The sequence below is a fragment of the Adiantum capillus-veneris genome, unplaced genomic scaffold, assembly GCF_014529385.1.
Source record: "Adiantum capillus-veneris isolate H3 unplaced genomic scaffold, ASM1452938v2 Hic_scaffold_264, whole genome shotgun sequence".
Taxonomy (NCBI): domain Eukaryota; kingdom Viridiplantae; phylum Streptophyta; class Polypodiopsida; order Polypodiales; family Pteridaceae; genus Adiantum; species Adiantum capillus-veneris.
The window spans coordinates 21,217-47,774 of NW_028221395.1; the positions used below are offsets into that span (position 1 = coordinate 21,217).

Here is a 26,558-nt window from a genome sequence, read left to right on the forward strand (position 1 = left end):
CTCACTTCTACTCCTACACCAAGTGAGTGCAAGCCTTACACGACCTTTAATTCTTGGATTGAAAACACAAATGCTTAAAGTTATGTCCCAAACTGCTGCAAGAAGATGGTATCGTACCGCAAATGAGGAACTTATTTAACAAATGTTGGCATGTTTTTAGCAGCACATTGTTCTTAGCCATAACCATAGCACAAACCCCAGGCATGCAAACACAAGACAAGCCTACATTTTTCAAGGAATTATAACACTAAGGGACGCCCTTCCATAGCCAAGAACCAAGCAGATATCTGCGGAATCCAAAAGAGAAAATTGAAATAAGAATTACAAACCTAGCCAAACATCTGAAAAAAGGCAAATATAAAGCTCAAAAATCATATGCAAAACTTCCATCTACAATGGCATTCCTCACACATTTCCGAATCTCAAAGACTTACAACATTACTTCATGACCAAATGTTGATAGAACTTTGGCACCCCCAAAAAGATAATAATCATCTCATAATAATAAGGAAAAAAATACCAAAATACCCTTGAAATTTACAGAAATTACAAAAATACCCCTCTTATGTACAATGCAAGATAAGACTTGCACCATATAAAGTTCATTATCCTTGATTTAAGAATGCAGTAAATCTTACCTCAATTCACTGCAGGCATTGCTCGAAAATGTAGCAAATGCCCATTACAGATAGAACTTGAGCAAAGGAGCAGCATTCAAACCTTATGTTTTGTGTCTTATGCTTGCCAAGGGGGGGTATTGGCAAACTTATATGTATGTCGGTAGTGTTTGTCAGGGTATCTCAATCCGGCAACCTCGTCAACAGGTACAGCGGCAGCAATTTCTTTTATATCTTCTTGTGAGAGCTTCACGTTAAGAGCGCCCAAGTTCTCTTCAAGATTCGTAATCTTCGATGTTCCTGGCCATTGACTATGTGCTTCAGAAAGAGCAAGTTTGCCGTCTGTACGAGAAAGCACTCTGGAAATACGAAAACTCTTACCTGGAATGGGCACTACATCCGCCTGGTGCAACAGCCATGCAAGAGCAAGTTGCCCTGGTGTACAGCCATGCTTCTCAGCCAATTTCGATAGACGCTCAAAGAAGACCTTGTTTTTCTCAAGGTTTTCTTTCTGAAACCGCGGATGTTGAGCCTGGCCCAATAAATTTATTAATATAAAAATAATCTTAAAAAAGAAGCCCATTGAGATGCACAATAAGCTCACTCCTTACCTGTCTTCTATCTGCAGCAGAGAGTTGTTCGGTTGATGCCTTTCCGGAAAAGAATCCACGGCCCAGTGGACTATATACTACAATCCCAATGCCCAGCTCTCTGCCAGTGGTAACAATGCCTTTTCTCCAGTGTAACATAAGTGGCTTCAAAATGCAGCTCTTTTTTTTTCGAGGGGTGTTGGGGGGGGGGGGGGGGGGGGGGGGGGGGGGGAGGGGGGGGGCTACACTCAATTATCTCCCCATAGTGTGAAATCCATAGCCCCGAGCTACCATGCTCGGCTAATCTTTCCATATTGAGTCAATTATAATCTCTCTTTCAGTATCAAAGAATTGTTACATTATGTTATGCCTCGTGGCACAGTTCAGTGTTAATATTAATATGAGGACATCTAGAGATATTAATGTGAGGAGTTGGGAAGAGCCCAAAGAAAAAACAAAGAGTTGTTGAGGGTATTCAATGATTGTAAAGAGAAATGGAAGCATATGATTGGGAAATGCAAGAGGACTGAATCATGGAAGCATACAATTTGGAAATGCAAGAGGTCTGAATCATGGAAGCATACAATTTAGAAATGCTTTTGCAGCTGGAGCCTGGGGATGTATCTTTTACCTGTTTAAGAGTCATATATCAATAAAGAGGCCGAAGTTTTAACTCCTTTAGAATGTCCTATTAGATGTCTTGTCAACAAGATTGAGTGCATATCTTTCCATCAGATACATTGAATGATAATTACACCTTTCCTCCACACCTCCTGGTATTCTTGCTATAGCATTTGTCTAGTCTCGCTTCGCCGTCACCATAGACAGGAAGTTTCAGCCATGCTTTGCAACAAGAGTTTTTCACAAAGTAATGTGTTCTAAAGTACTGTGCCTTTTGGTAGATGAGCATCTGGGTAGATTCTTCTGATGTCAAAAAATTGTGCTTCTCAATGGTCCATAATACTACTGTAGCATTAGGCATGTTTATCCCCAACGTATTCAGTAGAAACCTGTTTTCCATTATAATGAATAAATCGTCTAGAGTATTGTCAACACCAAAAAAATAGCTTCTAGAAGATGTCAACACTGTCCCTACTGGCTGTATCCTAAAAATTAAGTCCATTAGCTGTTACAGTGGTATCCAGTCTCTGTCTCTCTGTGTCCAAGCTTGTAACAGAGGTATCAGAGCTAACTTTCTAGAAAACTCAAGGGCCAATCTCGCATATCTGGCTGTATCCTGAAAATATCTGTGTCCAAGCTTGTAACAGTGGTATCGGAACTGAGAAAGATTCTTCTTCTACGGAGGATACGATCCTTTCTGCAGCACACATGGGTTCTCGCGGAGAATCTAACAAAGACGACAAGGAGATGAAGAAAAGATGAAACCCAATATGGGAACTGAAGAAACCAACCAGAGAATTTCCGGCACGGAATTTTGCCAAAGCGAAGTACAAACGTCAACTGCAGGTTGACACATGTGTAAAAAGATTTATCTAGTACTCCAGAAACCAGAAATATGTGAAGCATCTGAAGAATTACTCGGTCGACGAGATTCACAAGGCGAGAAGGAAGCTGAAAGAAAAGTGGAGTGCAGAAAACGGAAATTGTACTCGCAGAAAGATTTTGACAAAGCTCTTGAAAAGAAGCTGAACCAGTTAATGAAAGGCTTAAAGCACTCTCAGAAAAAGTAGAAATCCGTGGATTTCCCCAATTATTTGGGTTGGAAGGCAACATTCAAGGTCGTGAGCAGATCCAAGAAGCGTTTCGTTTTGAGGATGACTCAATTTTTTCTTCGTCTTAAGAGAGTTTTTCATCCTCTAGTCCCAGAGAGGATGAGAAAAGGCGGAAGAAGTGGAGAAAAAGCCAAAAAAAGTGAGAAGAGCCAAAAAAGCAGATTTTTGAAAAAATCTAAAAGTCATGGGAGGCCATCAGAGAAGGAGAGCTCGTCCTCTTTTGAGGGTGAACAAATGGTCAAGAAGACCAAGGAGTTCAAGGATGGGGGTCCCTTGAGTTTATACAACAGTTTGATGTCGCCTTCTTAGATGGTCGGTTCTCGGAACGCTTCAAGATGTGAAGGGCGGCATCTTACTTGAAAAGAAATGCACAGACATGGTGGTCTACTCTGTTGTTACGCAGAGAAGCACCTATGAGGTGGGTAAAATTCGAGAGAATTTTCACTTCAACTTGGATATCAGAAGAATATGAAGAAGATGTCATCACGGCTTGGCATCGTCTGAGAATGACTAAGAAAGACACATTAGATGACTACTGCTAGAGGTTTTGGGATACATTTTTGCCAGTCTCCTCGTTTCGGATGGTCACTTTGAGGAATCAAATTGAGCGGTTTTGCTGTGGTTTGCCAAAAGAGATTCGACACTATTGTCTACAACAGAAGTCTGACTCTATTCAGTGACTTGTGGGGCATGCCAAGCAAGATTTTGGAATGCATGTCGGCTCATTGACTTATCCCACGGACAAGCCAGTGTCCACCTCAATAGGGCAAGAGTCTTCCAGTGAAGAGAGAGAACCAAGGGAACCGGATGAAAGTTCATAAGAGGATTCCGAAGAAGTAAGGGAATCAAATGATAGTGCACCCGAGGGTTTTGACAAACCAAGGGAACCAAATGCAAGTTTATCAAAGGATTCCGGAGAAGAAAGGGAATCAGATGATAGTGCATCTAAGGGTTCCGACTAAGCAGGGGAGTCAGCTGATGGTTCATCAGAGAATTTAGACGATTCAGAATGAGGTGCCACAGGACAGGGGAGGCTAACAGGGCTACCAGCAGGTCACAAGGCACAAGAAAAGAACAAAAAGGTAAGCTAGGTCCACCAGATAATTTGGTCAAGGGTACCTTTTGGCCCTCGATGCAAAGTGGGTGGAGGAGGAGAACATCGCAAATGAGAGAGTTGTACCTTGAAGCTTTTGAATTATTAGCAATGCCTATGGCAAAAGTTATTGATGAATCAGCACGTTAAATTTGGTGTCGTGCAGACTGCACAAGAAAAGGGCCACTCCACTCCTTTGTCACAAATTGCCTAGATTGAATTAAGTCACTAAATTATCTTTGAGATTTTACGGATACATACGGGCTGATTTTGTGGAATGACTTTATGAATATATGTACATTGAATTGAAAATTTCCTTAATTGAACCGAAGGCATGTGCTCTTTCATGTGTGTATTGTTCGAAACATATATATCTGATGTATGAATTGAACTTATTGCATCTAGACATTTGTAGAGATCAACGAGATCTAGATGTGATGGCTAAGTGAATGTGAACTGAATGAGATCCTAGTGCATCAGGATGTCTATCTGGATGAGATGACTAAATATTGTTACGAGTGCATCAAGAGTTCCGGAAGGATGAGATGGTTGCATAGTAATCTAGGTGCATGAAGAGTTCTGTATGGAATGAGATGTCTACATTGAATGAGTGAAAGTATTCAGTGTGAACTAAGAGTGTGATTTTGTGAACTGCATGCTATGTGGATGTATTGTCTTGTGGGCATGGGCATGATTTTCTTGGTTGAAATGCGAAAAGAAAGGATATGAATATGATAGTAACAAGATTTAGTGGATCAAGACGTCCGTAAAAAGATCAGTGCGGTCTGGATGTGATTGCTAAATGGTTACAATGCTAAGAATTTGTATATGCGGCCCTCAACAGACGTGTGATTGATCAATGACTGATGTCTTTGTAGAAGTACTGGATCGGTGGAGTCCGGTACATGAACACATAGAGTTAGTGTCTATTAAAGAAAGTTTCTTTTCTTTAACTGTTTTGCAGGCATAATCGAGGGCGGTTACAATTCTTTCAAGAGGGGGGAATGTCACAAAGTGATGATGTGGCGTGTCCAACTAGAAGAGAAATGGTTGAGTGGACAAGAGAAATATAACCTAGAAGAACCGTGAAGAAGTTGTGGCCGAGGGGCCTAAAAAGGGGTTAGGGATTTTAAAATCTCTAAACCACCAACTTAAAGAACTTATGGAGCACCGGCAAAGGAGCCTAAAACCCTAAAAATCAAAAGCTTGATCTCTAGCTGAGATCTGTAAAACGCACTCACACGTTGACGTGGCACGCTATACTGAATTCCATGATTTACATTGAAAGTGCTGACGTGGTATTGTACGGATTTTCATGATTTACACTTCTGGCAGATTTGACAGTTTTGCATGTGCTTTTTGAGCAGATGCTTTTGGGATCTAATGCTTTTGGGGCTCTGCTTTTGAGCAACCCTTGTACGTTTATACTTGCCCTTGGGGACACTCTTTCCATAGAACATCTAGATGCAGAGTCTTGGAGAGAGTTGGACCCTCGGGAGTTGTACTTCGCAAGCATAATAATAAAGAAATACCAAAAGGGGCACCAGTCTTTGGGGCCAATGCGTCTTGGCTCGGAACTCCGCCGTGCCGGTCGACTCTCTCTCTCTCTCTCTCTCTCTCTCTCTCTCTCTCTCTCTCTCTCTCTCTCTCTCTCTCTCTCTCTCTCTCTCTCTCTAGCTCAGTGTTTCTTTGTGTAGCACCACCTTCCTCTCCAGCCCTCTGAGCCTTCCCCTGGGCGGGGGCTGCCCTTGGGAGGCGTTAAGCCACTGCCCTGCCCCTTAACCAGCACACTTTACCGCGTTTCTACTTTGCCGAATCAAGAACTGCCGACATTCCCCAACTATAACCTCTACACACTCCGCCTGACTCGCACTCTCTCTCTCTCTCTCTCTCTCTCTCTCTCTCTCTCTCTCTCTCTCTCTCTCTCTCTCTCTCTCTCTCTCTCTCTCTCAATCATGCGAAATGTAGAATTACAAACACAGCAGACAAGATAGGGAGGGAGAAGCGGACAGGCACCGAGCGCGCAGAGATGGTGTCGTATCATTGATTACTTGTGCCCAAATGTGCATCTGTACAAGTTACAGCTCCCTGCCACGCTCCAGCTTTTGGAGCTCTCAAACTCTCCGAATGCCACAAACCTTGTCCGCGCATCTGCGTCGTTCGACAGCACCTTTGCTAGTTGCGCCACCACAAATTTCAATATGCCCTCAGCCAGAATACCAGGTAGACGTTCACATCCATAAGTTTTTCACATTTTCCAAAAGGGCTGCAACTGCACCATTACTCACGATAAGCCGAGCGAGCTGTGGATTGGGTTTGCACACTTCGCGAACTACAATTGTTGTGTTTCTTCTGCCATGATGCACTGCCTGATTTAATTTCAAGTTGAAAGTCATTGTGACGGTGTCCCACAGCTTTGCACAGAGAGCTTCGTCGATTTGAAAAGCCGCAAGAACGGTGTCCCACAGGTTTGCACACAGCCAAGCTTCAAGGGTTTTTACAGTCAAGGTCCACTCGAGTCATGTCTTCCTTCAACACGCCGACCCCCATCATGCGCAAGAGTTTTCTTGCTGTGGGTGCTGCACCCAGGAAGGATCCCGCCGCTCGCCAGGACGCGAGGATCACGGCCCTAGAGGCTCAGATCCAAGCACTTGTTTTGAAGAATGTTACAATTAAAGAACGTTTGGGTAAGCTCGAGGATGAGGCAAAGGAGAATGAAACTCTACTCGCAAAAAAACACGAAGTTGAAGCTTCTCTCAATGAGACTGTCAAGGCGGCTCAGCAAGAAGCCAATGCAGAAGCGCATAAGAAGATCGACAGTGAAATCCAAGCAGCCTTACAAGAATGCTGCCTACAAGAATCCCTTGCCCTCAAGATTAGAATTGGAGGACTCTCCTCACCATGGTGCACCAAGGAGGACACCCTTGAAGAAGCCATCACCAAGCTCAATGACACTCTTCAACCAATAATCATCGAGCCCGACATTGTCTCTTGGATCGACGACACGCATAGGCATGTACCATCTAGCCAATGCATCCTCACTTTCAAAAACAAAGAAGAACAACAAGGCTCCTACGCCAATCCTACCACCTCAAGGGAACAAAGCTTTGGATTGCCGAGGAATTGACTACAAACCAACTCAAGCATAAAGCAAGCGAGCTCAAGAAGATGCATGAAGCTCATAAACGAGGTAAATGGGCAGTCTACCCTGGTGGTGAAGCCATCATTCAGGAGTTTTGAACTTCCAAGCCAGCTCCCCCTCCACCTGACACCGCTTAGGTTTTGATTTTGATCTTGTTCCTACCCTTTTTCCTTCCTCTTTAATGGACCCTCAGTCCCTAACTGATATGTATCTAACGCCTCCACCCCTCAAGAACGGATGTAATGTTTTGTTTTGGTCACATAGGTCATATCTGACCTCCGTGGACGATAATTAAATCTATCTCTCTCGTTAAGTTCAATGATTTAGCAGTTTTTGTGTGTGTATTGCTATTGATTTCTCGCTTGGAGTATCCATGCCACACACACACACACACACAAACCGGGAGCTTTATTAACGTCTTCTAGAGGCCGACTTGACAAAACCATATACATGTGTGTATCCTTTGGATAGTCCAAAAAGGATTTCAGTGCTAAAAATAAAAAATGATACAAACTGCTAGAGGTTGCCACGATAATCTCTTTAGAGGTGGGGTGAGTATATGTGCAAGTATGAGGGGATGAAGCTCTATCTCTAGTAAATGTGAAACTATATGCTAAGGGAGTACAACCATGACATGCAAAACGAGCTCCATCTGCTACCAAACAAGGGTTGTAGGATATAATGCATAAGTGGATAAGGCAAGAAAAGCCCAGAGAATGCTCGTTGTATATCTCTCTATCTGGCCTGCTCATGCTGTGTCCGAATCTCGTGAATCTCTCTCTGGTGTGCTCATCGAGCACGATATCCCACCACTCTAGGCTATCTCCTAGATCAAACCCCATTTGCTTATTGTAGAGTGACTCCCCTCGGTGCGGTAATGACAGGTGGTACTGGAGTTGCTCGATGGAAAAAGTCTGTAAGTTGAGACTGTCTACCTTCACCAAGTGACTACAATAAAAAATCTCTGTCTCTCTGAAAGAGGAAGCGCCCCAACTATCTCTGATCTCTAGAGTCCATAGGTCTCTGAGTGTGGGCTTTCCTGTAAATAAGGCAGTGTAGCGACTCCGTATGTCATGGTAAGCTCAACAGCTGCAAACATAGTGCAAACTCCACAAATCCGTTGCTCTTTGGGAGTGTGAGATGCTCTCCCTATCTCAATCTAAAATCTTGAAATTATGAGCTACCCAATGGCTACTCTAGCATTGTGGGACATGTAGAAATCCATGTATCTAGGCTTCAGAATGAAGTCGTCCTCCAAGATGGTCATGAAATGATCCCTGTAGTACAACATCTTTGATGGAAGAGGCTGTCTCGATGTGATCCATGTCTTCCTGATATATAACTACCAAAGATCTTGTCTGAGGACTCGATTCCTCTCCTCATGGGAGAGGTGGATGAATGGTCAGTCTGGGTCATAGGATGGTAGCTCCTCTATATCCAAGTCGTGTGTGCTACAATTGTGTCATTTCAGCATACCATGATCTATTCTCTCTAGTCTCCCCCAGCTATCGGGATGCCTCAAAGTGCTCGGTATGATAATCTGTCGAGGGGAGCTGTCGTACTCTCTGAATAAAACATACTATCAGAAAAAGAGCCTCCACTAGCATGGGTGGTACAGCTAGCTCTGCTGTAATGATGTCATGTGCTATGGAGGGTTTCTCGCATATCAAGCCAAATAGCATAATGATCTCTGGTCTCTCAACCCGTGTCCACTAGGAACCTGTAAGGCCCGGTGCCCAAATTGGTGTTGCATACATGAGAGAGGGGTTACTAGTGTGTCGAATAGCTACCCCTTGGTGCTCTCTTGAGAATATGTCTGGTGGCATCGGTGCTCTAGCATCGTGAGTGCCGCATATCCTCGTGTAATCCTATCTCTAGCTGCAGTAGCCATAGAGAATCATCCTGTAGTAGCTGTAAAAGTGATCCCAAGTATACATATGAGTCAATGACCTCGACTCACTCGCCTACTAGTGTAAAACATGCTCTGCTCCTGATCTACCTGAATGTATGGAGAAATGAAATGTTATATTAAACGTCTTCAAAAGGCCAAAATGACCTATGAGACCAATCTGATACAATCTTGGTGGATCTAATACAATGTCTGGGTACAAAATAAAATGAAGTAAAATAAAAGCTAAATGAACATCAATGTCCGAGGATGCCCGGTATCGGGCGTTGTCCAAGGATGTACTGCATTGGTCGCAGAATCAATATCCGCCTCTGTAAATAGTCATATTGGACGTCTCCCATGCCGTGCTAGAATAGTCCTGATCCTCTGATGGAGCCTTTGCCGACGTCGTGGTGGCCATTGTAGATGTGGGCGTCGAGCTCTCCCAAGCTCAATGGCTCTGTCATGCAATATACCTCTAATATAGGTGGACTCTCAGGTTTGTGTAAAGCTAGCTCATCGAGTCTTTGTTGAAAGAAGTCTGTGATCTCCCTCTTTGAATGGCTCCCACTGTCTAATCTCCTCAAGATACTCTCCCTGTGTCTACGCAGCTCTAGCAAAAGCCACCCGAGGCATCTCTGATCCTGATATCTCATGAATCTAGCCACTGGTTCAAAGCCCTCTCTGAATAGACAATGAAAGCAGCCTCGTATCTCATAGTATACCGGAAAATGACATATGTGATGTAACTCTATCTCTGGCTCTATATGACACAACTGGCAAATCCTGGCCTTTGTTGGTACTCTCCTAAATCTGCCAGTCTCAATCTCTAGCTGATGCGATGATGTGCGCATCTCACCAATAGCACATTGTATCCCATGGGATAAATGAGTGTCCATATAGGCAGGTCTAATCACATACCCATCCTATGTGAGCAAAAGACGCTCTCTGTAGAAAGCCATCTTCATGCCAAGCTCTCGTGTTGGCTCTGTCCATGTCCTCTTGGTGTCTAGCTGAATCAAATTCTCTCTTAAAAGGCGGGTAATCTCGGTCCATGTGAGGGACAAGAAGGGTGCATCCAGCAAGTACTGGAAAGGGGGTAGTCTGTCCATACTAAATCCATGAGAGAGAGAGAGAGAGAGAGAGAGAGAGAGAGAGAGAGAGAGAGAGAGAGAGCCCTTGGAATTCTCATCCAGAAGCCTAGCCACGCTCCTGACATGTCGCATGCACGCCTTGTTGCACCCATCTTGTTCACCGCTGTTATATGCCCAACACTAATGGCATCTCCAGCACCCGGCAGGGAAACACGGTCGTCAAGGACCTTGTCACTGGAGCAAGGACCTCGTCACTGCTGGTTTGGCCCCCACTACTGTTTTCAGATAGAGAAAGAGCTCTCAGCTCTACCAGTTCTGCATGAGAGAGAGAGAGAGAGAGAGAGAGAGAGAGAGAGAGAGAGAGAGAGAGAAAATGAAATGAAATGAAATGATATATTTACGTCTACAAAAGACCAAAATGACCTATGAGACCATCACGGTTACAAAATGGTGTATCTGATACACTGTCTGTAGAACTGAAAAGATGAAAAAACTATGAAAGAAAAACTAGACTGAAAGCTGTAGTGACAAGCTGGGGAGGGGGGGGGGGGCATTGACTAGAGACTCTCTAGCCAGTACAATAATCCATGATACAAACTCATGCACATAAAGAAACTGAGGGTGAGGGAGCATCTGCACATCAGGGTCCCAAGATGTCCAGCATCGGCCGCTGGCGAATCTCATCAATGTCCTCCATAGTAAGCACTCTAGCTGGGCGTCTCCCATATCGTGCTAGAATGATCCTGATCCTCTGATGAATCCTCCGTCGATGCAGTGATGATCCTCGCAATCGCGGGCGTCTAGATCTCCCAAGCTCCATGGCCCTGTCAATCAGTATACCTCTAGTGCAGGTAGGTCCTGGACTTGGAGGCTGCTCTGGATCCTGCTCCTCTGACTGGCGCGTCTCCACACGAAAGAAATCAGTGATCTCCCTCTGGGACTGTCTCCCCCTATCTGATCTCCTCAAGAGACTCTCTCTGTGTCTGCGCAGCTCTAGCAAGAATAGCCCAAGGCATCTCTGATCCTGGTACCTCATAACTCGAGATAGTGAGCTCGCTGCTGCTGTACTCTCCCGCTGCGCCATCGCCATCGCCTCCTCCCCCCCCCCCCCCCCCCCCCTCCACTCCCTCCCTCCCTCACGTGCTGCCCGCTGTCCTCCTCGTGCTGCCCTCAGCCCCCGCTGCCCCCCGCCTGCTGTCCCTCCCGCCTGCCCTCTGCCCCCGCTGCCCCCCCCCTCGCGCTGCCCTGTTCCAGCCTTTCTGCCCGCCCTCAGCCCCCTGCTGCCGCCACCCGCCCTCAGCCTCATCCCATGCTACCGCCTCACGCCCTCATCCCTTAGCCCAAACCCGCTTTATCCCCCCCCCCCCCCCCCCCCCCCCCCCCGTCTCGGCCCGTTCACCCATCAATTTGGGCCCCCGCCTCGGTTGCTCCCTGCAGTTTCGGCACTCTCGGCATCTGTTCCAACTCCTTGGAGCAGTGTTTGCGCGCCCTTCTGCAGCATCCTCCCGTCGTCCTCTTCTTACGCCACAGCAGTAGACACAGATGGAGGCTCCAGCTTCGCCACAGAGGGACTCGCCTGAAGCCCCCTCGCCCGACCCCACTGAGCCCACCATTCGACTTGCTCTTTCGCCGACAGAGCAAGCTAGCCTTGCCGCAGAGGTAGAGCGCTTGCAGGCGACTTCGGTCATCTGCAAGGTTCTCGGCACTCGACCTAGCAGAGGAGAGCTGCAAGACCTTCTCCAGGCCCGCCTTCTCGCAGAGGTGGGCAAGATCTTGGATGTCCAGATTCTCGGACGGGGGTACTACCAGATTGAGTTCGAGACTTCCGAGATGGCCTCCAAGGTCATTGCTATGAGTTCACTGGCCATCTGAGCATCACGCGCCCACTTTCGACAGTGGCGACATGGTTTTGACCCGACTTCGGATGTGCTAGTAGAGGAGGCAGACATCCCCATCTCAATCTGCTTTCCGGGTTTACGGAGGGAGTACCTTCCACTTCTCTCCAGGATTGGCTCCGCCATCGGGACAGTCCTGGAGACACCTCGTACAGCAGCATCAGTAGCTGCCAAGGCGGCTGGCATCCCTTCAGTTCGAGTTTTGGTCAGAGATACCCACACGCTCCCGAAGGTCATCCTTCTGCCTCGGGTGAGTGGGGGTTGGTTTCGACAGAGTGTGGAGTACTCGGGTCTCCCGAACCAGTGCTTCATTTGCAGACAGATGGGCCACCTAGCGAAGGCCTGTCCACGGAGGAGACCACGACCCGCACCCCAGCCTCAGCCCCAACCTGCCAAGGCTGGGCCGCAGCCACAGCCAGCGACACAGAGCACAGATTCAGCGCCACCATCCGAGCCTGGGGCTCCAGCGGAGAAGGGGTGGCAGCAGGCCCGTGGCCGTCGACGCCAAGGGCCACAGCGACAGCCTGGCACTCAGAGTGGCCCCCAGGTGCCTACTCAGCAGCAGTGGGTTCCCACGGGGAACCGCTTTGGGCCTCTTGAGCAGGAGGAGCCTCCTTCGCCAGCCTCCACCTCCGCTTCACCCTCGCCAGCCGCTCCGCCTTCCGATCTCCCCTCCTCCTCCTCATGCCCTCCCCCGCCCTCTGCTACCGCTCACCCCCCACCTCGCCCCCCCCATGTCTCTGCCGCCCCACCCCGCTTCTCCTCTCCCCCGCCCCCCCCAGCCCCTTCTCCCCCTCCTCCTGCTTCAGTACCTCAGTCGGCTCATGAGATTGGACCCTCGCCGGCGGCTAGGAGATCTCTTGGCAGCGCCTTTGCCACGAGTCGCCTAGCGAGAGAGGGTCAGCCCTTCATGCGGCCCCCTCTGCAGATTCAGACATCTTCTCTTGCAGCTATCCCGCGTGGTTTGACGAGCATTGACCTCCGACGCCGCTGGGATTTCTTCGATTACGGGTTTACTCGTTTTCTTGGCGACTCCGCAGCAGACCACGAGGCAGCCTGCTTCAGAGTCCACGCTTTGTTCCTCGCCGCTAGGGGGACAGAGGCCTTGGACTCAGCAGTTGGTTTCTCCTTCCCCCTCTGTGGCAGGACTGAGACAGAGTGGTCCCTCGACTCAGTGGTGGGATGGTTGCATACACAGGTTCTCGAGTTCTCTCACCACATGGGAGAACTTGGCGTTACAGATTTGCTGCAGACGTTGTGGCCACTGGCCAAGTTTGCGGTGACACCCCCAGACTCAACAGGATGTAGACACATTGTGGTGTACTTTTTTGCTGATACGCAGTGTTTGCCTTGCTATGTATTCATTCATGAGGACTCCTGGACAGAGGAGGTTGCTTTACGCACGGCTCGCTCTGCTTGGGCTTGGACCAGGCACTCACTGCAGTCTCGCCTATCTAGAGGACGCTCGGATGCGGATTACTCCCCATCCAAGCCTGCTTCGAAGATAGCTCGTCTTGCTGCTGCGGCAGCATCTGTTCTCTCTCGCTCCCCATGAGGATCGTCTCGTGGAACGTGCAGGGACTAGGTGGGCCCCAGTTTCAGCGACAGCGGGGCCGATTGCGTCAGGAGCTTCAGCGTTGCCTTGTGGGAGGAGAGATTGATCTCCTTATGCTTCAGGAGCACCATTTGTCTGAGAGCCGCATTCGGCGATGTGGTCAGATTTTGCGTGGACGCTATGATACCTTTTGGTCAGCTGCTTTTGGACCTGGAGGCATCCAGGGTGGGGTATGTATGACTATTGCGGACTCACTACAGCAGGCCATTGTGGGCAGAGGGATTATTGTACCAGGCAGGGCTCAGTGGATTACTATGCAGGTTCAGGGTAGCCTTGTGGGTTTCCTGAACATCTATGCGCCCAATGTGGCGAGTGCTCGTGCAGAGTTTTGGTCACAGATTGTTGAGTCTTTGCCACAGGTTGACCAGTGGTGTGTAGGAGGGGACTTCAACATGTTGGAGGACCCTTCTGACAGGATCGGAGGCAGCCATGCTACTGTGCATGGAGTCGAGTTAGCAGCTTGGGAGAGGTTTTGTATGACGCTGAGGGTCTCGGATACATGGCAGCATTCTGGCTTTGTGAGGCCTCCACAGAGTCTTGCCTTCTCTAGATTGGACCGCAGAGTGGGAGGAGTGAATCTATCGCGCATAGATCGCTTCTACACTAGTGACCACTTCAGTGACTTGGGGGGATCAGTGGGCATCCTGGCAGGGACATCCTTCTCGGACCATGCACCAGTGATTCTCACAGTGGCAGATAGGCAGAGGAGTGGGAGCACGATGCTTCGCATCCCAGAGCGGGTCTTGTTGGACTCAGCACTCAGAGAGAGGGTCGAGGCTCTATGGACAGAGGGCATGGACAGCCAGGCTCCACCTGCAGACAGAGTGGCCTCAGGCCTAGCTCAGCTTAGCCACTTCTTTCTCCAGGAGTCTCAAGCTCGACGGGCTGCAGCGAGAGAGGAGCAGCAGCGTCTCAGACGAGGCATTGCTTCACTACAGAGGATGCAGGAGCAGCATCCAGACAGTCCATGGTTGGAGGAGCAGTTACAGCAGGCTCGACAGGAGCTTGCTTGCACAGAGGAGAGGCGCCATGAGTTTGCCTTTCATCGACAGGCATCTCAGTGGACTCAGGTGGGTGACAGGGTGACAGGTGGTTTTTTTGAGACAATGGGACCTCGGCACTCGCATGCCAAGGTCAATCAGTTGAGGAGACCCGATGGGTCAGTTGTTTGTGAGCCTGAGGATATGCGTGCAGTCGCTACTGACTTTTACCGTGAGCTACTGTCGGCTGAGCCCAAGTCAGAGAGACAGGATGCATGCAGGGAGCAGGTTTGGGCACAGATGCCCTGTCTTGTGACTAAGGAGATGCGGCAGAGGCTTGAGTTACCTCTTCAGCTTGAGGAGCTGCACACGGCTCTTAGGGCCCTCCCTCGTGGTAGCTGTCCAGGTGAGGATGGGCTGACTCCCAGCTTCTTCTTGGAGTACTGGGACCTGCTTGGCCCAGATCTTTGTAGTGCCTTTCAGTACATTCTACACACAGGAGTGATGCCGGATAGTATGAGTGAGGGCCTGATTTACCTCATTCCAAAGGAGGGTGGCTCCTTGGATGAGATTCGACAGTGGCGCCCCATCACCATTCTCAACTCAGCCTACAAAATTCTTGCCAAGGCTCTGAGTTTGAGGATTCAGCCACTTTTGGAGAGCCTTATACATGGGACTCAGACAGGTTTTGTCAAGGAACGCAGTATCCTTGACAACATCTTCACTTTTTGGGAGGCTTCTGCCCTTGCACGGCTCCGTGGGGAGGACCTTGTGATTCTTCTTCTCGATTTTGAGAAGGCATACGACAGAGTCGACTGGGACTTTCTAGAGGGCACGCTACGCAGGATGGGCTTCTCAGAGGCTTGGATCAGAGGGGTGTCAGCTTTGTACAGACAGGCTCACAGTCAGGTGCTTTTGGCAGGAGGTAGAGGTGAGCGCTTCATGCTCACACGATCGGTCAGACAGGGTTGTCCTCTTGCCCCCTTTCTCTTTCTGTTCTATGCGGAGGCGATGAGCAGATTTTTGGTGTCACAGCAGGTTGGTTTGAGGGGCTTAGCACTCCCTCTACGGGGAGATGAGCTTCTGGACGCTGAGTTTGCCGACGACTCAGCCTTGTACTTAGAGGGCCAGGAGGCCAATTTACACAGATGTGGGCAGGCTTTGGAGACCTTCTGCTGTGCATCGGGCGCACTGATCAACTGGAGAAAGACAGTGGCTTTCTCGGTTGGTAGTGCTCCTGTGCCAGATTGGATGCCAGGAGAGGGTTTCAGGTGGATTCCTCCAGGGACTGCAATTCGGTACTTGGGTTGTCAGGTTGGTTTGGATTTGTCCCCCGAGCAGCAAATTGCTCCTCTTCTCCTGTCCATCAGGAGAAAGCTGTTACATTGGAGCTCAGCCCGACTTTCGCTGGCTGGTAGAGTAGTAGTTGCCAATCAGGTGTTGTTGGCGACTATGTGGTACATCACTTCTTGCTGGATCTTCTCGAGTTCTTGCATCAGCCAGGTACAGAGGCTGATCAAGAACTTCCTTTGGTCAGGTCGCCACACTCAGATTGCCCGAGCCAAGGTGGCTTGGTCGGTCATCACACTTCCTTGTTCTCAGGGAGGGCTTGGGATCATTGATCCAGCACAACAGAGCAGAGCCCTTCTTGGGAAGTTCGTCGTTAGAGGACTTCTTCCAGGCGAGGAGCCCTGGAAGGAGTTCTTGTTGCAGAGGCTTCGTGCCAGGGTGCCTCAGTCAGGAGGCCCTTGGCAACCTTCGACCAGATGGATCTTTACAGAGTTGCGTCGAGTTGGTTTGAGCACGAGACTGGAGGACCGATTCGCTGTGAGTCTGCTTCGTTCTTGGGAGCTATTACGGCGTGGCCTAGAGCAGAGACAGCCGACGTGCACGGAGGAGCGCCTACGGCAGCCCCTCGTCTGGAACCCCATGGTTAGCACTCAACAAGGCCACTTGGTTGGGAGTAGGCCTCATGTTTCTTGGGGTCCCATGGCAGCAGTTCCAGCGCGCTCTCTAGGTGACTGGCTAGAGTTCACAGGTTTGTCAGAGGAGGTGCAGGTTGTCCAGCTACAGGGCATGAGAGGGGTTCAGAGCATGTGTCAGGACATCTCAGAGTCAGTTCCAGCTGACTGGCTCACGCCTCTCGAGCCAGTAGCACCCCGGTGGATGGGAGCCTTCACACAACTGGAGGTTCTCATTTCAATCAGGGCTTGCTCAGAGACTGTCCCAGCCCTGTTCTTCGAGCTTCAGGGTGGGGGACGACTACAGAGAGTTGCAGTAGAGGCCCCGCAGGTAGCAGAGTGTTGTTTCCAGAGGATCCGAGTTGTGGGCATCTGTGGGAGGACTTGCGTCATAGACCCTGACCCAGCAGCTCTTGAGACAGGACACTGGAGGCTATGGGCTTGGGAGTGTTGTCCACTGGCACGAGTACAGTGGGATCCTGTTGAGTGGCTATGGAGGGACCCATTCTCTTCTGCAGACCGCCCAGGAGTCCCTTTCTTTCAGTACACTGTTCGGCTTGGACGTCATATACTTGCAGCACAGAGTGAGGCCCGCCCCGCTGCAGCACGTCATTGGCAGGAGGAGGGTCTCACAGTTGAGTTCTTGGCAGCTTTTTGGCAGAGGCTGTGGGACTCCAGACAGCCGAGGCGCGTCACCTTGTTCCAGTGGTTGGTTGCACACAGAGCCACAGCAGTAGGGAGCTGGCTTGTACATAGTGGTCTCTCGGCCGCATGTACAGCCTGTGACCAGTTGGTGGAGAGTCAGCGTCACTGTCTTTGGGACTGTCCCTCGGCCCAGCAGGTGTGGCTACGAGTTCTTCGGCTGATGCCTGCCCTCTCCACGGCTCGACAGTACACTTGGGGGGCAGCGGCTTGGTCCACCCTCACGGGCCCGGCACTTCAGTTTGAGCTATCTTCCACCAGCAGGATGATAGTGATACAGGGGGGTCGACCTACACTCCAGGCTGCTACAGACCTTACTCCACAGGAGTGGAGCAGTGAGAGAGCGGAGTGTTGGGAGCTCATCAGCGGCCTAGCTCTCTGGTTCATCTGGCGGGCCCGTTGTTTCCGCATCTTTGAGGCTCGCCTTGTACCACCAGCAGAGACTGTTCGTGACTTTTGGCTAGAGCTGATCCATACTCTCAGAGGACAGCTTGAGGGACTACAGGGCAGCTCCGACCGCATGCGGGAGCGCCGCGAGGCTTTCCTTCAACTCTGGCGCCCTGGGCCGTTCTACCCCATGGTCCAGGGGGTGCTCAGATGGCACTACTGTCCACCTGTGTGGCTTTTCCCTCCTCCCATCTCTTGATTCAGCCCCATTGTACATATGCTGTTTTTTCATTGGGAGAGTCTCCCCACCATGCTTGTTGTAGCCCTCTCTTGCAGAGGTGGATGTAGCCCTATGGGCAGTTTTCATTAACTAATAGAAGGATCTTTTTCTCAAAAAAAAAAAAAAACTCGAGATAGTGGCCCAAAACCATCCCTAAAGAGGCAATGAAAACGGCCTCGTATCTCATAGTAAACTGGGCAATGGCATATATAGTGCAGCTCTGTCTCTGGCTCCAAGTGGCATAACTGACATATCCTGGCCTCTGTTGGTACTCTGCTAAATCTACCCACCTCAATCTCCAGCTGATGAGAAGATGTGCATATCTGACCAATGACACATCGTAAGCCATATGACAAGTGTGTGTCCATGTAGCTAGGTCTAGTCACAAAACCGTCCTCTGTGAGCTGGAGAAGATGCTCCCTGTAGAAAGACATCTTCGTGCCAAGCTCATGGGTCGGCTCTATCCAAGTCCTCCTGGTATCCAGCTGAGTCACATCCTGTCTGATGAGTCTGCTAACCTCTGTCCGAGTAAGGGACAAGGAGGGTGCATCCAACGAATACTGGAAGGGTGGTAGCCTGTCTATGCTAAAACCATGAATCTGGAACCAAGAGGTCATCTGTGCATACCAACATGCTGTATCTCCCTGTGAAGCCAGCTGCCAAGAAGACTCCAGTGCTAAACGTGCATACCTGTCTCTGGGGAGCTCCCAGATGCTATGTAAAAAGGAGACTGATCTAGTTAGTGCCTCTACCACCAGCGGGGGGGCAGCCAGCTCTGCGCGGATAATCTCATGTGGTACTGAGGCTTTGGCTCTAATCATCCGCGAAATCATGGAAACCAGAGGTCTCTCCATGCATCTCCACCCATCAGTACTACTAGGGCGACTGCTATGAGCCACAGAAGGGCCCCATATCTGAACTCCATATAGTATGGCTGAGGTCACTAAGGTATCGAAGAGCCAAAGCTTTGTACGAGGTTCTTGAAATTGGATCTGTGAACACATCCTCTCTAATCTCCCCAAAGCTGTATGTGCTCTTGTCAGTCTCATCTCTGCTGCTCTCCTCAAAGAAAACCCTGGGCCGCTAAAGACCACCCCCAGGTATGTGTATGCATCTGTATACTCCACTGGCTGATGGCCATAAGTAAATGCAGGAGCTGACCGTCTGACCCACTGTGGTGTGGTGTTAAACACCATAACCTTAGTCTTGCTAAGGTTTACAGACATACCACTATCGTGAGCAAAATTATGTAAAGCATCCAGATGACGCTGCATCCCCTCTGGAGAATCAGAAATCAAGACAATATCATCCGCATATAACAGCAAGGAAATCCATGTGCCCGCCAACTGTGCTCCGCTTCCACCGTCCCTCTCTATGTAGTCTGAAACCTCATCAATGTACATCCCAAAGAGAGTAGGGGAAAGTGGGCATCCCTGTTTCACCCCAATGGTGGAGTGAACTAGACCAGACATACCCTCTGGAGTGCGTACCTGTCCCATGACTGTCCTGTACAGGGCCATAATCCCCCAAATCAGCTCTGTGGGCACACCCAGCTCATGTAATCTGTGCACCAACCTGGCTCTAGGGACCGTGTCAAAGGCTTTGCGGAAATCCACAAAGCTACAGTAGATCCTCCAGCCATGCGCTCTACCCTCCTCAATGATAGCTCTGAGCGTCAGTATATGATCAAGAGTAGAGAGTCCCTTCCTGAAGCCAGCCTGTCCTAAAGCCCATATGCCCTGTCTCTCTGCCCATCTACTGAGACAGAGAGAGAGAGAGAGAGAGAGAGAGAGAGAGAGAGAGAGAGAGAGATTCTGTTTAAAATGGCAATTTTAAAATTTAGGGGCACATACTCATGACAGCATTAAGACATTCTGATAACCCCCTCCATGTAGTTAGGAAAACAAGAACACCAATTATACAAGCTTATTAAGGAGAACCAAAAATATAGTAAATTACCTACACAAAGGAACAATATCTTCTTCCACATCCCTGGTCCACAAAGACCACTCAAGCTGTACTGCACTTATTGGATGAACAGCATGAGCTCTCCGAAGGGAATCAGGGCTTGCCTCAGATAAACCTATATACTTTATTTTTCCTTCTTCCACCATCTTTTTGAGTTCATACATCTGTTTTTCACATCCAAATTAATAAGTCCTCAACACAACCCCGGGGGTCCACATTTCAAAAATACCTTTAGCACATGCATTCAAGAGGTATTTATAAAACCCCTCTACACACACACTTCACCATGAAATTAAAGACCCCTTTGGTTTCATAAACCTGTAACTTCTTAAGAACTTTCATTTTTTAACCCCTCGTCTATAACTCTTTGAAATAGAGTTAAAGACCCCTCGTCTGTAACACTTCACCGTGAAATTAAAGACCCCTTTGGTTTCATAAACCTACTTTTTAAGAACTTCCATTTTTTAACCCCTCGTCTTTAACTCTTTGAAATAGAGTTAAAGATCCCTCGTCTGTAACACTTCACCATGAAATTAAAGACCCCTTTGGTTTCAACAACCTGTAACTTTTTAAGAACTTTCATTTTTTAACCCCTCGTCTATAACTCTTTGAAATAGAAAAACCCCCGGGTGAACTCACAAGCTACACTTACATATTTTGAGGTGCCAGGTGGACCCCCTGGTTACACAATATTTGTGTAAATTCTTGAAACCGTCATCAGTTACAGAAAGATATTTTGACATGCGTCCGTCAACAACCTACTTCCATATAAGATCAAAGATTTGAATACAATGATGATGTCGTATTGTGGCTACACTTGCCTAGAAGCCATTGAGTTTATCAATCAAGGACTCTGCCTCATCTAATGCCTGTCCATCTTGAAATTGAGGAAAAAGAGAACATGCAACAACCCTCCACAAACTCAACGTTTTCAATCTCCATGTTTTGTGATTTTTCTTTTAAAGGTTGTATTTCAGAGAAGAGAGAATCTACCAGGAATCCAGGATTTCTAGAGAGAGGAAACTACACATGTTTCAGAGAAAAAACAACTGTCTAAAAAGAGAATCAGGATTAGAGAAAAAATTCTGAACCCCTAGAGAGAGGAGGATAAATAGTCGAAGAAGGATAAGACAAAGGTAAAGAAGTTTGTCAAGAGGAAGCAGTCTAGTGAGCCTCAGATGACACTGGAAAAGAAGATAAGAGTGTTACAAGCAAGAAACGTGTTATACTTGTTTAGAGATTGGTCATACATCGACCAAGTATCCAACTAAGGAGGAGCTTGTTCAGGTGATGTGACAAGGCTGCTCCACCATTTCCTAAGCTCTCGTATACTCTTTTACTCCTTCCAAGTAAAAGAGAGTATCTTGCCTCAGCAAATGGACACTTTGGTCATTTGCATCTTTGACCTGGACGCAAAAACTGTAGCCCTAATACCCCGCCTGATCACACTGTTCTTGCTTACACTGTTTAGAGTGAGCTTCCGCCTCCATGGTCATTTAAATATTGACAAGGATCACCATACTCATAGTAAAAAGGTGAAGGTTCATGTTGGCATTCTAAAAGAATTAAAGGAAAGTAAAATCAAGTCATCTAAGGGTGTGAAATGAAAAGACCCATGAATTGACAAGCTAAACAAAAGAAAATTTTAACTATTCACATGGAAGGGTAGGTCCAATCACTAAGTGAAATAATAAAATTTTCAAATGTCCACATAAATCTCTTCTCCTCTAAGGCTTCTTAAAGAAAGCCAAGAACAAAAATATCCTCATCAAGTCCCGCTTCACTGGCTAAAACTGACATGACACCTAGGAGCTTGTAATTAAAAACTTTGGGGCTGAATTTTGTTAGCATGGATGAAGTAACATTATTCAATAGCTAGATTTGTATTATTTGATACCTGTTTGAACTTACCCCTGAATCAAACAAAGCCCAACAAGCGTAACAATGATTTCCACATAATTAACACAGCCCTGAGCCATAAGATTAGAAACTTCAGAATTGCTGAATTCTAACCGTCTCTTCGATGGGCACTGTAGTATCAATGCGATGTTGATAGTAGAGATCAATATATTCTACATCCAGCCTTCTCAAACTATCTTCGCATGCTTTACGAGCATAGTCTTTGCTTCCTTTCACCACCAGGTCCCCATTTTCAAATACATTTCCAAACTTTGTAGCAAGCTGGATTTTCTCACGGGGTAACTGCTTCAGAGCCTGAATGAATACAAGAGACACTATTCAAAGACAACACAGCACCTCAAAGAAAAGAAAACATGCATCAAATACATTTCCAAATACTAGTAATCAAAAACTCATGGCATTTCAAACCAGGGAAAAACAAGCGAGCACAGTCTTGCATCCAAAAAAAGTGTCAACATAAGTCCAGCAAAGCTTATACATCACAAAAAAGGGTCATGAAAACATATAAAAAATTTGATCAACTTGCAGCTCAATCTAAAAGAAATTTCAAAAAAAAGAGAGTAATTTTTACCTTCCCAACTAAAACCTCATTTGTAAAGGGACCATACATGTCAGCAGTGTCAAAAAAGGTCACCCCCTGCTCATATGCATGCTTAATAAGATTGATCCCCTGTTCTTCAGTTGGAATTGGGTGATATGCCGAAGATAACCCCATGCAACCTAGCCCCATGGCTGAGACCTGACAAAAAAAATTCAATTGACTTTTGATTGCTGAATGTAATTATCTGCAAATGCGACTTTTTAATCCAAATAAACAGCAGTTCTCAATTCAATAAGAACATCAATGCACCAAACGTACACTCCAAAGACCACAAATACAGACAAATTGTCAAGTAGCTTCAGTGATATGATGGGCCCCTCCTTGAATGGTCCGAATTTATGCACATCAAAAATCAAGCTTTGGCGCTCCAATGATTTTTTTCTTCAACAGGACCATAACAAACTTACACAAATCATTGTGGTTTTATATCTTTGTGGTATCAAGGGCATGTCATAAATTTCACCATTTGCTTGGTTAACAATAACAGATCAATTTATCAAACAATATAAACTGTTGGTTGTCTACAATTTTTCTATAGCTTATTGCCACAATTCCTAGGACCTACAACCGGTTTCCACTGTCTAAACTGTCCACTCAGGATGAAGTCTCCTCTGTTGAATTGCTAGTTGGCTCCCTATGCCTTCTAGACTTTTTCCAAAATTTGCTTTTCTAGCTATTTCTCTGCTGCTTCCGCTTTATCTCATCCTCTTTGGAACTAGAGGACGACGAACTATTGGAACTCTCTCAAGATGAAGAAAAATTTGGGTCATCCCCAAAACAAACATGCTTCTTGGATCTGTTCACCACCTCGAAAGTTGACTTCCGGCCCAAACAACCGGGGAAATCCACTAATTTCCTCTACTCTCGAGAGTGCTTTAAGCCTTTCATCAACTACTCTCTCTTCTTTTCAAGAGCTTTGTCAAACTCTTTCTCCGAGTACAATTTATGCTTTTCTGAAATTTGTTTTTCTTTCTGCTTCCTTACCGTCTTGAGAGAAGAATCGACGGCCACTCACCATCTCACGTGAATCTCATCAATCAGTAATCCTTCAGGTGATTCACATATTTTGGATCTTGGGAGTACTTGATCAATCTTTTCACACATGTGTCTGTTACCATATACATGTGGTAGTGATGTGTGTGAACACACTAGGACCGCCGGGGCATTTTTTCCCTCTTTAGGAGGTTTTTCCCCCCGAGCATTGTATATACGCCCATCACTCTAGGGCTATCTATCTTTCCATTGCACACTAAGTAACACACTCTCTATTGTGTGCTTTGAGCTTCCTTCGTCTTCTCCAAGCTGTGTGCGTTTCTCTGCAACCCTAATTCCAACAATTGGTATCAGAGCAGGTCATGTCCTCCCGGGCTTAGTCGCCAGCTGCTCCAGCACACGCCTACTCACTTTCTCTGATTTCAGTGAGGTTTGGCGAGCGTTCGCAAGTCGACAAATACTTGGGTAAGAGCTTGGTCTGCTCAGATTTTTTATTTGGGCTCATTTCGGCCTCCGTTTCCACTACAGGCAGTACTGCACAGGCTATTTCGTCATTTTGTGCAGAATTTTTGTCAGTGCCGTTTTCTGCATAACAGGTGACTTATAGTCTTCAACGGTTTGTGCTATATAGCACAGGTTGTTCCCGCTCCGTTTCTCCTATTTTCGGGCAGTTTTCACATTAGGTGCAGCATTTACCATGGCTGACAACAACAACACAGATGTGTTCAAGATGTTTGCTGCTGAGGACAGGTTGGATGGGGACAACTACCCTATGTGGGCTTATATGATGCAACATGTTCTTGTGTCAAAGGGTGTCTGGAACATTGTGCAGGGCATTGATGTACGTCCTGGTTCTGAGGATGTAGGCGATGTTGAGGATGTTGCAGGTCTTGCTGCAAGGATTGCAGCTGTTAGAGTTGTTTTGCCTACGGCAGAACAAGCTCGTTGGGATGTTAAGGATGCGCAGGCTCATGCATTGATTGCGTTGTCTGTGAAGCGCACCATTGTTCCTCACATCCGTTCAGCAAAATCTACAAAACAAGCTTGGGATATTCTAGCAGGTCTTTATGCAAGCCGCAATGAAGCTAAAATTTCTTTGCTGTGTAAAGAGCTGGAGTCGAAGATTATGCATGAGGAAGATGATATGGACACTTTCCTTGCCAGTGTCAAGGATATCAATGAGCAACTTATTTCTGCAGGTGAAGTTATTTCAGACAGTTCCCTTCTGCAGACTGTTCTTGATGCCTTACCAGATTCTTACCAGACTTTTGCTAGTACTTGGAGACTTATGACCCAAGGAAATCCAGAAGTTGTCAAGTTTGATGCATTATGCACATTGCTGTTGCAAGAGTCACTTTCCAGAAAAAACAGGACTAGACAGCGTGCAGTTGAACAGGCTTTTATTGCTTCTCAAAGAAAGGGTGGTAACAGCAATGCAGCCACTTCTTGTGGTTCTGCTGCGAGTGGCAAAAATTATGTTCCTAATGCTTCTGCTGGCAACAATTCGTCTGGAAATTCTGGTGATAAGGGCAAAAAGAAGATGAGTTGCCATTATTGTAAAGCCAATGATCACTTGATCAAGTCGTGTCCTAAGTTGAAGGCCAAAGAGGCTAAGAAGAAAGAGGTGGTTCCACTGCAAATGCTGGTTCCACTACAAATGCAGCCATTGTTGAGTCTTCTGTGAAAGGATCCTGTGTTGCTGATGTTGATGCAGAATGGGCTTTTAGCGCAGAGTGCACTTACAATCCTGCTGTCCATGATGCATGCTTGTCAGTTGCTGCAGATTCACATGTGTGGTATTTCGACAGTGGTGCTACAAAGCACATTACCTCACATCGTGAATTGTTTACCTCTCTCGAGTCTGTCCCTCATGGGAATTCACTTGTGCCAACAACGCCTCTTATCCAGTTCAGGGAGTTGGAAAGATTGTGCTCACTGCTGCTAATGGCAGTTTCTTCACACTTGTTGATGCACTTTATTTAACTGGGATCAAGAAGAATCTCTTATCTGTATCTGCACTTGCTAGACTTGGACTTGTAGTCAAATTTGTGGATGACAGATGTACAGTTCATGATCTCAGTTTTGGTGATGAAATTGTTACATCTGGCCTTTTGTGCCGTGGGCTGTATAAGCTCACTTTGTATGACAAGTGTGGACAAAATTTTGCAAATGCTGTTGCAGATTCAAGGGCTATTTCAAATGCAAAACTTTGGCATGCACGTTTTGGTCATCTGAATTTTGCCAGTTTGCTGCGTTTGCAGAAATCTGATATGGTTGCTTCTTTGCCGCCTCTTGAAGCACCTGTCAAACATGTTTGTGAAGGCTGTATTTTGGGTAAGATGCAGCGTTCTAAATTTCCAAAGGATGGTTCAGTTCGGACCACATGCAGGTTACAGCTTGTGCATAGTGATGTTTGTGGGCCCATGCAAACTCCGTCCTTGGGCAATTACCTGTACTTCGTGACTTTCATTGATGATCACTCCAGGCATGCATGGGTATTTCCGCTTAAAGTGAAGTCCGAAGTTTTTATGTGCTTCAAACAATTTCTGGCTATGGCTGAAAATGTCTCGAAATGTACTATGGACACCCTCCGTTCCGATCGAGGGGGGGAGTATATGTCTCATGAATTTAATGCATTTCTGGCTAGTCGTGGGATGATGTTGTTGAGAGGAAAAATGATGTTGTTGAGAGGAAAAACAGGTCATTGACGGAAATGGCACGATGTATGGTCAAAAGTCAAGCTTTGCCGCATTCTTTTTGGCTTGAGGCCATCATGTGTGCCACTTATGTACTTAACAGGTGTCCTACGAAAGCTTTGCAGTCTATTACTCCATATGAAGCATGGCATGATAAAAAGCCTTCTATTGAGCACGTGCGTGTTTTTGGATGTTTGGCATATGCTTTGGTGCCACAAGTGCAGCGCAGAAAATTGGATGATAAGGCTGTCAAATGTATTTTTGTTGGTTATAGTGCTGAAAGCAAAGGTTACAAGTTGTATCATCTGCAAACAAAACGTATTCTGGTTTCACGGGATGTAGTGTTTGTGGAAGATTCTGTTCACCCCTTGCTGTCATGTACTAGAGACAGTAATTAAGCTCA

At 47.2% G+C, this 26,558-nt stretch overlaps 1 protein-coding gene across 1 annotated transcript; it reads right to left on the reverse strand.

Moving 5' to 3' along the window:
* Positions 1-25: 25 nt before the first annotated feature.
* On the reverse strand, positions 26-22,613 carry LOC147417360 (putative aldo-keto reductase 1). Its single transcript, XM_086507686.1, has 7 exons — positions 22,437-22,613; positions 21,959-22,159; positions 19,937-20,109; positions 1,229-1,328; positions 999-1,149; positions 721-917; positions 26-287 (listed from the first exon to the last, which is right to left on the reverse strand). Exons 1-6 carry the CDS (start codon positions 22,593-22,595, stop codon positions 736-738), a joined length of 966 nt encoding a protein of 321 aa, XP_086363812.1. The 5' UTR covers positions 22,596-22,613; the 3' UTR covers positions 26-287; positions 721-735.
* Between the last annotated feature and the right edge of the window lie 3,945 nt (positions 22,614-26,558).

Bases quoted from the DNA above. Each gene is read 5' to 3' on its own strand.
- LOC147417360 (XM_086507686.1), bottom strand. From the start codon at position 22,595: ATGGGGCTAGGTTGCATGGGGTTATCTTCGGCATATCACCCAATTCCA. The intron at 22,160-22,436 runs GTAAAAATTACT...GTATTCATTCAG, and splicing joins ATGAGGTTTTAGTTGGGAAG to GCTCTGAAGCAGTTACCCCG. The intron at 918-998 runs GTAAGAGTTTTC...GTCAATGGCCAG, and splicing joins GGATGTAGTGCCCATTCCAG to GAACATCGAAGATTACGAAT.